This window comes from Neodiprion fabricii, chromosome 2 (genome assembly GCF_021155785.1).
Source record: "Neodiprion fabricii isolate iyNeoFabr1 chromosome 2, iyNeoFabr1.1, whole genome shotgun sequence".
Classification (NCBI taxonomy): Eukaryota; Metazoa; Arthropoda; class Insecta; order Hymenoptera; family Diprionidae; genus Neodiprion; species Neodiprion fabricii.
Window position 1 is genome coordinate 26,594,199 of NC_060240.1, and position 11,186 is coordinate 26,605,384.

Genomic DNA, 11,186 nt, shown 5'->3' on the forward strand with positions numbered 1-11,186 from the left:
TCATTTCGTTGCCAGAAATAACGAAGGCTAATTTAGTTATATTATTTCATCAACCGCAAAAATATCAGACAAACCAGCCTTGAGGATCGAGTTTCATGAAAAAATCAATTAGCTTCCCGTCTCGAACCGGCTCGTATTATTCGGTATCGTCTTGCATTGAAACAGCATAACCGGTACCTTGCGGAGCCCTCTTTTTACCGCTTTGTCTGGTTCGCATCTCAAGAGCGATCAAGGTTGAGTCATTTTAAATGCCAATAATTTTCAATGCAGATTTCGATGCACTTCCACATTACAAAAGAGAAATATACCATTCCATTGAAATAAAACCAAGTTGACTCTAACCTGTCGTCAACGGCTCGACTTGCTACAATTTATACGATAACCGTCAAATTTTTTCACCCTTTGAATCCCAGAGCTTTTGTATTAGACGTTTCTTCGTACCTGCAATTACAACACATTTTCGCAATGTTGTTAACATAATTCGTTATTCCGCAGACTAAGCGTATAATTTATTTTTATAGTTTCTATTTCCGAAGCTTTTTCTTCGGGGTGAATTTTGTGTTTGACTTGGTTTTACAAAACTTTTTCAAACTGCACGATTAACCTAACTTTCAATACGCGTAAGATATTGGGATGTGATGTTGGTTTTATCAGGATGAGCTATTGTCAAATGTTCAAATAATGTAACACAATATTAAAGTTTATTTAAAGTAATACAAAATTTAATACAAAAATCGTAACTAAAAATTGAGCGAATTATAAAGATTAAAATGCATTAATGTTAAGAGTGTAGCAAGGGAAAAATGAAAGGAAAACTGTGAGTGATGATTCTACAATGTCGAAAGAAAAACCCGTGAAAGTATTTGAAGCTGTCCTCTTCGATCCGGAGGGCGAAGCTGGACGATGAAAAGGCTAGGCACTAAGTGCATTGTGATAAATCCATGATTGCGTCTTATTTGAGTTCCCTTATTCTCTGCGAGTCCATTTTATGCGTGGAGAAAAAGGACGTGTATACAGTAATGAATGTCGAAGGTTGGTCGTCGCATACGTGCTAATCAGACAGTGAGCACCATTTGCTGTTATCTAATCCATGCCATCGACCGCCGTATGAACGATCCTAGTATACGTATCCGCCGCTCTGTCCGTCGATTCCTCCTCGCTGTTCGCCAAGTTCTCTTTGCTGCCAACCAAATCCTGTCTGTCCACCGACCGCCTCTTGTCCACCGAATGCTACTGCCTGTCCACCGAGTCCAATTTGCTGGGCACTGTATCCTTCTTGTCTTCCACCGATTGCTCCTCGCTGTCGGCTAAATGCTACTTCCTGTCCGACGAATCCTCCTTGCTTACCACCAAATGCTCCTTGCTGCTCACCAAATCCAACAACTTGTTCATTGATTTCTTCATGGATTGGCCTGATTGCTCCTTGTTCGAAACGAGATTCTCGTTGTCTACCAAATACTTTTTGCTGTCCTCCAAATCCTCCTTGCTGTCCTCCAAATCCTCCTTGCTGTCCACCAAGTACTACTTCTTGTCCGCCGTTTCTAATTTGCTGTCCACCAATTCCTCGGAGTTTTCCAACGAATGCTTCCTGTCTTCCACCGAATCCTACCACCTGTTCAGTGATTCCAGTTTGCGCTCCACCGATTGATCCTTGTTGCCAACGAGATTCTCCTTGTCCACCGAATCCTCCTAGTTTTCCACCGAATCCTCCTTGCTGTCCACCAAAAGCTGCTTCTTGTCCACCGATTCTAATTTGCTGTCCACCGATTCCTCCTAGTTTACCACCGAATCCTTCCTGCCTTCCACCAAATCCTACCTCCTGTTCAGTGATTCCCGCTTGCACTCCACGGATAGCTTCTTGCTGCCAACGAGATTCTCCCTGTACACCAATTCCTCCGAGTTTACCACCGAATCCTTCCTGCCTTCCACCGAATCCTATCACCTGTTCAGTGATTCCACTGATTCCAGTTTGGGCTCCACCGATAGCTCCTTGTTGCCAACGAGATTCTCCTTGTCCACCAAATCCTCCCAGTTTTCCACCGAATCCTCCTCGCTGTCCACCAAAAGCTACTTCTTGTCCACCGAGTCCAATTTGCTGCCCACCAAATTCTCTTTGCCTTCCACCGAATCCTACAACTTGTTCACTGATTCCCACTTGCGCTCCACGGATTGCACCATGTTGCAAACGAGATTCTCCTTGACCACCAAATCCACCAATTCCTGCCTGCGCTCCACCGATTCCTCCCTGCTGCCAACCAGATTCTGCCTGTCCTCCAAATCCTCTCTGCTGCGAACCACCGAATCCTTGTTGTTCACCGATTCCTGCCTGCGCACCACCGATTTCACCTTGCTGCCAACGGGATTCTCCCTGTCCGCCGAATCCTCTCTGCTGCCAACCACCAAATCCTTCTTGTGCTCCACCTCGGAAACCTCTACCTCTTTGTTGCCTACTGCTCGATCCGCTCTGGTCTGAAAGAAATTATTTGTGGAGTAAATCGACGAGTTTTTTTAACGGGAAAATTTTGGGTGAATGGATGAATTGAATTAAAGTGTCTCCCGCTAGATGTGTCCAGCATGCAAAGACGAGTTTTGCGCAAATTGACCGTTCAAGTCGGCGTACAATCTGAAGAACGATTTCATACAGATTCAATTTAGTTGGGTGACGGTCAGGGATGGATCAATTTCAATTTACCCAGAAGGCGTGAGCTGAATCTCGAGTGATTTTATCGCTATATACGTAATTTAGAAAAAATCAATTGTTGCACTGGTCTCAGAGTTTAGAGCGATAATGTTGAACAGTAACTTGACTGTGGGTTTTATTTTTTACCGATAGACAATGTGAGTGTGTGATACGGATGTAGCTATGAATATTGATTTCATTATACGCATGAAGATTGACAAATTTGACAAAAACTTACATGAGGCAGTAGCGCACAGCGCAAGAGCTAGTAAAATTGCTGTAGTCTTGATCATCTTGAAAATCACTTTCGACGATGCGATTCCAAACTTGAAACTGTAACTCGATGGATGATCGTTGACGGGATTCTTCGATCTGATGATAGCAGAGCAGAGCATCGAGGGTTTTATACTTTCCGTTTTTACCCCTTCCAAATTCGGAATATGGCGATAATGTGCGATACATAGAATTTTCGAATTTCTGATACAACTAACAGTCTTTGATACGATCTGAAAGGACCACGTCGACTTCGTAAGCCTGATCACATTTCATTCCAATCTAGATGAAATCGGCAACGAAATTACGTGGACGTTTTAACTTTCCATCTTTTTCGTTATTCATATGAAAGATCTTGTCCAGCCTTCTTCAATGGCTACCGGCCTCAGATTTCTCCTAGCGTTGAACTCGCTTCAACATTTTTATCGCTGATATGACCATTACTACAGTCGTCACTACACGTATTTAATAGGCCGTTCTCACATAACACCTGTGAATATGTATACTCCACCGATATGTTAGAGTGAAAGTTGGAAATTCAGGGATTGGCAATAATCCCTAGGGAATGTTAGCGATTCCTGAAATTTTCAGTTAAAGTGATTCTGCCGAAGGTTTTCCTTCACTTTTATTGGTGAATGTCGGCAATCCTTAGGGAAATCCTTTAGCTAGATTCACAGAGGCAGAACCTTGTCTATGGGATGAGATGAATAATAGTACCTTGGGGTCTGAGAAAAGGAAATGATACAACGATTATATACAACGATTCACATGTTTTCATGATAAATTTGTACTTCAAAATTTGAGAAAAATGTATATTCAAAGTGATTAGAATCGGTAAAATGGAAGGAAGAATGATCGAAGTTATTCCGGATGGTAATTGTCTATTTAGGGCAGTATCGTAACTGCGTGTTGATTACGCAAGTGAAACACGCACGCGTAAGGAAAAGTATTGTTTCGCACGTCACGCAAAATTGGCGAAAATTTGAAGATTAATTTGTATAAAAAATTCTGCAACGAATTTGAAATCATCATACAGGGTGCCCCATTTCAATCAATCCAGTCAAATATTTCGAAAACTAAACGTGTTTCGAAAAATCTTTCAGAGAAGAGCTTCCGGAACTCGTTTTGTCACAGGCAGCGTCACTTCTAAGATGTCGAATGTAGGAGCATTTTTTAAAAATTAAAGTCGATTCTTTTCACAAGACAAAAGTTGTAATATGCGATCTTACGAATTAAAGCATGTTCTTACGAAGGTTAGATCATTAGAAAGGGGGAAAACGGGTGATTTCACACCCTTTGTAACAATACTATTATGAACGGACGTTTTATATATTTACATCGAAATGATGCACACTGAGCAAGCGCAGACAGTAAATTGATTGTCAGACCAGTAAATAATGCCCACAGGCAGACTATCCTTTCTTATGTATACCAACAACATTGAGTGACTACTTGAAATTTTGTCTTCAACGGTCGTGGTAAATTCTCCGTTTTAACTAAAGGCCTTGTTTGAATATTCGTATTCCCTAGGGATTTTTGACAATACCTGAATTTTCAACTTTCACTGTAACAGATGCCTATTTTTGTAATGTATATCATGATCAGCTCAAGCTTCGAAATATTCAAAAACAAATTCTGATGATTAAGACTAGGTACAAGACCATTTGCAAACCGTCCAGAGTATTCGGGTGACTTTAGATATCGTACATTATCATCATCATCATTATCATCATCATCATACATCATATTATACATCATCATATCATCATACATCATACATAGTATTAAAGTTGGAAACCAAATTTCGGTTGTCCAGAAAGTGACGTCACCGAAATATATTTTTTTTTTTCTAGATTCGTCGACCTGGCGATTCGACGAGTTCGTGGGCTCCAGGTCCTCTGCCTGGTGATTATCGACGTCCAAGATTTGCGCTCCGTAGTTCCTGGGCTCTGGGTCATCTGCTTGGTAAGCCTCATCGGTCATTTTTATGGTAATAAGTTGAAAAATTTTAAATGTTTAGTTATTTTACGTCAACGGTATGCCGACTGACGTGATCCACGATGTATAGAATTTATTGCAGAGTTATAGATTCTCGTGTGTATTGAGACATTGCATCATGCGAATTTTTCCAAAACCTACTAAAAACGTTTACCCAATTGAGTCAACGATCCTATCAAGAGCACCAGCGCAACGCTAATTATGTATTCGTACATAGATTTGAATAACATGTTTTTTCAACAGTTAATACCCGTTAACAACGTTATTAACTGGATGTCGAGATTCACCGGGTGGACTATCATTATTGATAATATATGTATTAAGATACATACAAGCACAATTATCGGGTAGTCATTTATCTTCCACAATCTTATGAATATCTGCTAAACCACTGACAATAAAGCTCATCCACTCGAGTGAGCCCGCGCAACAATCAGCTATACTAGGCATACCATTTTGAAGCTAGTATCGATTAAGATTCAAGCTTACCGAAATACAAATTTTTAACTGGATATCCACCTATACATATAGGCCATATGGGTATTTGGTGCGTTTTATCAATGCGATAGGATCAATCGGAGCAAAACAGAATAACAAATAAGAGAAATGTATCGGTGAAATTACACAAATTAATTGCACGTAAAATATTTTAGAAAAATTCAGGTGGACGAACATTACCTAATCGAAGAGTAGCTTAATCCTCGAATATTTAAGGTATAGATTGGAGAAACCGACAGCCTCAGAAATGAGTTCGAATGAGGTCAAGATCATTCGCTTTAATTATATCGCATCAATTAGCAAGCAGTCGAGTTATTTTTATTTCGAAAATTCAATTCAATTATTTTACCATAGTATGTCTGAAATCAACGCAGAATAACTTGTTCAGTAATAATAACCTCGTTCGTTTAAATAACTAATAATTAAATGAAGTCAATTCGAACGTTATCGAATCCGAAATATTAGATAACGAAACGCCGAATACGATTTGTGTTAAAAGTGAGTTGTGTCTAGTGTGACGATTCGAAAATTAACGTAGTAAATTCAAAGTATTATTTTTGCAATTATTATACTATGAAGAAGGGGAATTTGGAAAGGAATAAATACTTGGGTTTTTTTAATAAAATCGAAGCACTTTCGTGGACGAAGTAAAGTTGAGCGATAACTTGACGGGCGTAAAAATCTTCGCGAAGTCAATGGAAAAACCTGAGCAAGGTAGAAAATATTAGTAAATTGATCGCAGACAAGAAATTAGAAGACCCGCGATTCATTACTCTGCAGACTTACATGTACAACTTATGTATTGAAGTTGCATTCGGCAAAGCTTGTTCTGGAGCGTGAATTTTGTGCATGACATAATTTTTCAAAAATTTTCCAGGCTGCATGACTTACCTGGCTTTGAATCTGTATAAAATATTGGGAAGTGGTGTTGGGTTGATCATATTTAGGTACTAACGAATGTTTAAATAATATAACACAATAACTAAGTTTTTAAAGTGGTAAAAAATTTAATGTTAAAATCGTAACTAAAAATGGAACGAATTATAAAGATTGTAATGCACTAATGTTAATAGTTTAGGATGAGAAACGTGAAAGGAAAACTGTGAGTGATGATTCTAGAATGTCGAAAGAAAAACCCGTGAAAGTATTTGAAGCTGTCCTCTTCGATCCGGAGAGCGAAGCTGGACGATGAAACGGCTAGGCACTAAGTGTATTATGATAAATCCATGATTACGTCTTATTTGAGTTCCCTTGTTCTCTGCGAGTCCATTTTATGCGTGGAGAAAAAGGACGTGTATACAGTAATGAATGTCGAAGGTTGGTCGTCGCATACGTGCTAATCAGACAGTGAGCACCATTTGCTGTTATCTAATCTACGCCATCGACCGTCGTATTAACGATTCTAGTATATATATCTGCCGTTCTGTCCGCCGAATCCTCCTCGCTGTTCGCCGAGTCCTCTTTGCTGCCAACCATATCCTGTCGGCCCACCGAATGCCTTTAGTCCACCAAACGCTACGTTCCGTCCAACGAGTCCAATTTGCGGGGCACTGAATCCTTGTTGTCCACCGAATGCTACTCCTTGTCCAACGAATCCAATTTGCGGGGCACCGAATCCTTGCTGTCCACCAAATGCTCCTTGGTGTCCACCAAATGCTACTTCCTGTCCAAAAAGTCTAATTTGCGGAGCACCGAATCCTTGTTGTCCACCAAATGCTACTTCCTGGCCAATGAGTCCAATTTGCGGGGCACTGAAGCCTTGCTGCCCACCGAATGGTCCCTGGTGTCCACCGAATCCTAGATGTCCGCCGAATCCTTCTTGCCTTCCACCAAATGCTCCTTGCTGATCAACAAATCCTACAACTTGTTCAGTGATTCCCTCTTGGGTTGCCCTGATTGCTCCTTGATCGAAACCAGATTCTCCTTGTATACCAAATACTTTTTGTTGTCCTCCAAATCCTCCTTGCTGACCACCGAATCCTAGCAGTCCAGCAAGTGCTACTTCTTGTCCACCGAGTCTAATTTGCTGTCCACCAATTCCTCCGAGTTTTCCACCAAATCCTGCCACCTGTTCAGTGATTCCCGCTTGCGCTCCACCGATAGATCCTCGTTGCCAACGAGATTCTCCTTGTCCACCAAATCCTCCTAGTTTTCCACCGAATCCTTCTTGTTGTCCACCAAAAGCTACTTCTTGTCCACCGAGTCTGATCTGCTGCCCACCGTGTCCTCCTTGTTTTCCGCCGAATGCTTCTTGCCTTCCATCGAATCCTGCCACCTGTTCACTGATCCCCGCTTGTGCTCCCCCGATTGCTCCTTCTTGCAAACGAGATTCTTTTTGACCACCAAACCCTCCTAGTTTTCCACCAATTCCTGCCTGTGCTCCGCTGGTTCCTCCTTGCTGCCAACGGGATTCTCCCTGACTGCCAAATTCTTTCTGCTGCAAACCACCGAATCCTTCTTGTCGTGTACCTTGGGACCCTTTGCCTCCTTGTTGCTCACTGCTGGATCCTTTCTGGACTGAAAGAAGCAATAGGTACGTGAAGTATCTCGACGAGTAATTGTTTTAAAGAGACAACTTTAGGCAACTTTTTTTTGAAATGCAAATACGATTTTCTCGCGTATTGACAATGCAAACCTTTGGGAATTCCGTGCGTACTTTTAAACAATTTTACTTATCGCAGAAAATATTTGCAAAATGTCGAGTGATTTCACATTCTGTTCCGAACTTGGAAAGGAAGCAAACACCGCACTCTCTCCAGAGTTTAGAACAGCACTTTGAAAAATTAAACTCAATTGTTGGTATTTTAATAATAGACAGCATGAAAGTGTGGAATACAATGCAGCTATGAATATTGATGCAGTAACCATGGGAATCGATAAAAGGTGACGAGAACTTACACGAGGCTGTAGCGCACATCGCGAGAGCGAGTAAAATCGTCGCGTTCTTGATCATCTTGAAAATCACTTTCGACGATACGATTCCAAACTTGAAACTATAACTCGACGGATGATCGTCGACGCGATGCTTCGATCTGATGATACTTTAGCAGAGCATCGAGAGTTTTATACCTTTCGTTTTTACCCCTTCCGAATTCGGAATCTGATGATAATGTGCAACACATACAAGTCTCGAATTTCTGATATAACTAAGAGTTTTCGATACGATCTCAAAGGACGACATCGTCTTCGTAAGCCTGGTCACATTATTCCAATCTAGATGAAATCGGCAACGAAATCTCGGGGAATTTTTAACTTTCCATCTTTCTTCCATTCATAGAAGATCCTATCCAACGATCTTCGCTTGGTTACAGGCTTCAGATTTCTCCTAGTATTGAACTTGTCTCAACATTTTTATCGCTGGTGTGATCATTACTGCGGTCGTGTGACTACGTGTATTTAATAGACCGTATGCACATAATACTCGTACATACCGGGACATTACGTGGATCCGGACCCTAAGGATCCCTAACCATAAGCAATCCAAGGTACGCATACACTGTGAGCAGATGTTTGTATTGTTTGGATAATAATGTCGCGGTATAATCCATTGGCACAAATGAATTTTTTTTGAACAAATTCTGGCGCTTAAAACAAAGCGCAAGGCTATTTGCAAACTGTCTGGAATTTTTAGCTAGAATGGTGCGTTTCATCGATACGATATGATCTGCCGAAGCAAGACAGAATTATAAATAAGAGCAATGACATTTCACAAACTAACGGCGCATAGAATATCGTAGAAAAATTTAGGTGAACAAATATTATCTAAACGAAGACTGGCCAATCCGCGAATTTAAGGTACAGATTAGAGGCATCGACAGCCTTAGAGATGAGTTCGAATGAGGTCAAAATCATTTACTCTGTGAGTATTCGTTAAGCTTAAAGAAAGCATTCAATAATTAGAAATCAGTCGAATCACATTTATTCCAAGAATTCAATCCGATTAGTCAGCCACAGCCCGTCTGGAATCAAGGCAGAATAACCTGTTCAGTAATAAATATTCATCTGCTTAGATAAAATAACGTAGTCAAATGAAGGCGATTCAAACGGTATCGAATCCGAAATATTAGATAACGAAACGCCGAAAAGCTGATATGATTTGCATTAAAAACGCGTTGTCTGTAGTGGCACGATTTGAACATTAACCTAGCAAATTCCGAGTATCATTTTCGTGTGGTACATATTTTCCACAGTAAATCAAGTGTTGAATAAATCAAGGACGAATGGGTGGTGCCGTTTGAATAAGAGGTAAGGAAAAGAGTAAAAATCCGTTTGAAAAACGTGTTCCTGTGGTTTTTGCACTGACGATAGCACACGCAGATGAAACGACATCCTTACCATCCTTAACTGTCGATATCTTCGCTCAAATTCGTTTGTATCAGGTACATGTAGTGTAATTTTAATAACACACGGATCAGCTTTCCATCTTTTTTGACCGAGTGTTGACTATCGGCAACTACGTGTTATCGAGTCTCTGACAATTTGGAAAGTAATAATTGAACTTTAACGAAGATCAAATATCTAACTTTTTGGTCTGCAGTTACCAAATATGACGCCGTCTTCGTAATGCTGGTTAAATATGTCAGTAATATGGATATATAACGATCTAAAAGGTGTACATACATGTCAATGATGCATAACATTACAAGTCTATGAGGTAAACCATATTAGTTTTTCTAAAGGCGTTTTATTTTTCATACAGACAGATAAAACAAGGTTCTCTCATTGATTACTTTACAATTATTATAGTGAAAATAAGAAATTAGGAGTTAGTCGAAACACACTTTTATTCATTCGGATACATATTGTAGTATGTGTGACAAAAACAATCAGAGAACCTCGTTTTGATGACCGTCTCAATGCGAAAACCCGATTTCTGCTGGTCATGCGTTTTCACTTTCTGTTATAATTTATTGTCAAAGGGTGTCGAGATTTATGTTGAAAAAACATCCAACAACTATCAATATCTGAAAATTGTGTTGGAATAAATTACCGCGGGGTGTCATTTGAGCAATAAACTATACTAGAGGTTTAATTACAAGGAATTTACTTCAATTGTTACCTAAAAAAAATCAAATTTACGAACAAATTACCTTGGAACAACTTTTGCGGATTTAAATATCCTTGAGGGTTGATTATGATAAAAACTTTGAGGTTTTATGCTTGTTGTTTTGTCCCCACCGGAAGTCTAATCTCTGTGCGAATCACGCGGTTGATAGTGAGACAATCTATTTCACAGAATTCTCATGGAACATTTCTTTTTGACTAAACCCTGGTTATTTAATCCCCTTCTTGACATTTCTCGCAATTGTAAGTTTACTCAAAAAGGATGACATGAATATTTTTTTCATTCAATATATTGTGCAAGTACACCATTAATACCGTGTTCAATAACAATTTGGTTGATATTGTAGAAATAAAAATAGAGCGAATGCATTCAAAGAAACGTGGCTCGTTATCCGATGATCTGCAATAACGATACATTTTCGTAATGTTGTTCTCGGAATAAATTTTTATATAGACTCTTTCGTTATAGGTTTTTTTTTTTTTGTAAGGCACATTTCAGACATGGCCTGATTTTCCCCAAGGTTTCTGAGATTATTTTCTGCTACTTAACTGCCATTCTGCATATTCAAATATTGCAGTTGACTGCGTCCTCATGTAATGACAAACGAGTAAAATGGATAAGGAAAGAGCAGGATAAAACAATGCGACAATATAATAAAACACAGTGCATTAT

The 11,186-nt window shown here is 39.8% G+C and overlaps 2 protein-coding genes across 2 annotated transcripts; both read right to left on the minus strand.

The window, feature by feature from the left end:
* Positions 1-1,117: 1,117 nt before the first annotated feature.
* LOC124175608 (spidroin-1-like) lies at positions 1,118-2,973 on the minus strand. Its single transcript, XM_046556009.1, has 2 exons — positions 2,919-2,973; positions 1,118-2,469 (listed from the first exon to the last, which is right to left on the minus strand). Exons 1-2 carry the CDS (start codon positions 2,971-2,973, stop codon positions 1,118-1,120), a joined length of 1,407 nt encoding a protein of 468 aa, XP_046411965.1.
* A 3,459-nt stretch (positions 2,974-6,432) lies between these two features.
* On the minus strand, positions 6,433-8,482 carry LOC124176023 (spidroin-1-like). Its single transcript, XM_046556800.1, has 2 exons — positions 8,348-8,482; positions 6,433-7,966 (listed from the first exon to the last, which is right to left on the minus strand). The coding sequence occupies exons 1-2, from the start codon at positions 8,400-8,402 to the stop codon at positions 6,852-6,854; spliced, it is 1,170 nt and encodes a 389-aa protein (XP_046412756.1). The 5' UTR covers positions 8,403-8,482; the 3' UTR covers positions 6,433-6,851.
* Positions 8,483-11,186: the final 2,704 nt, after the last annotated feature.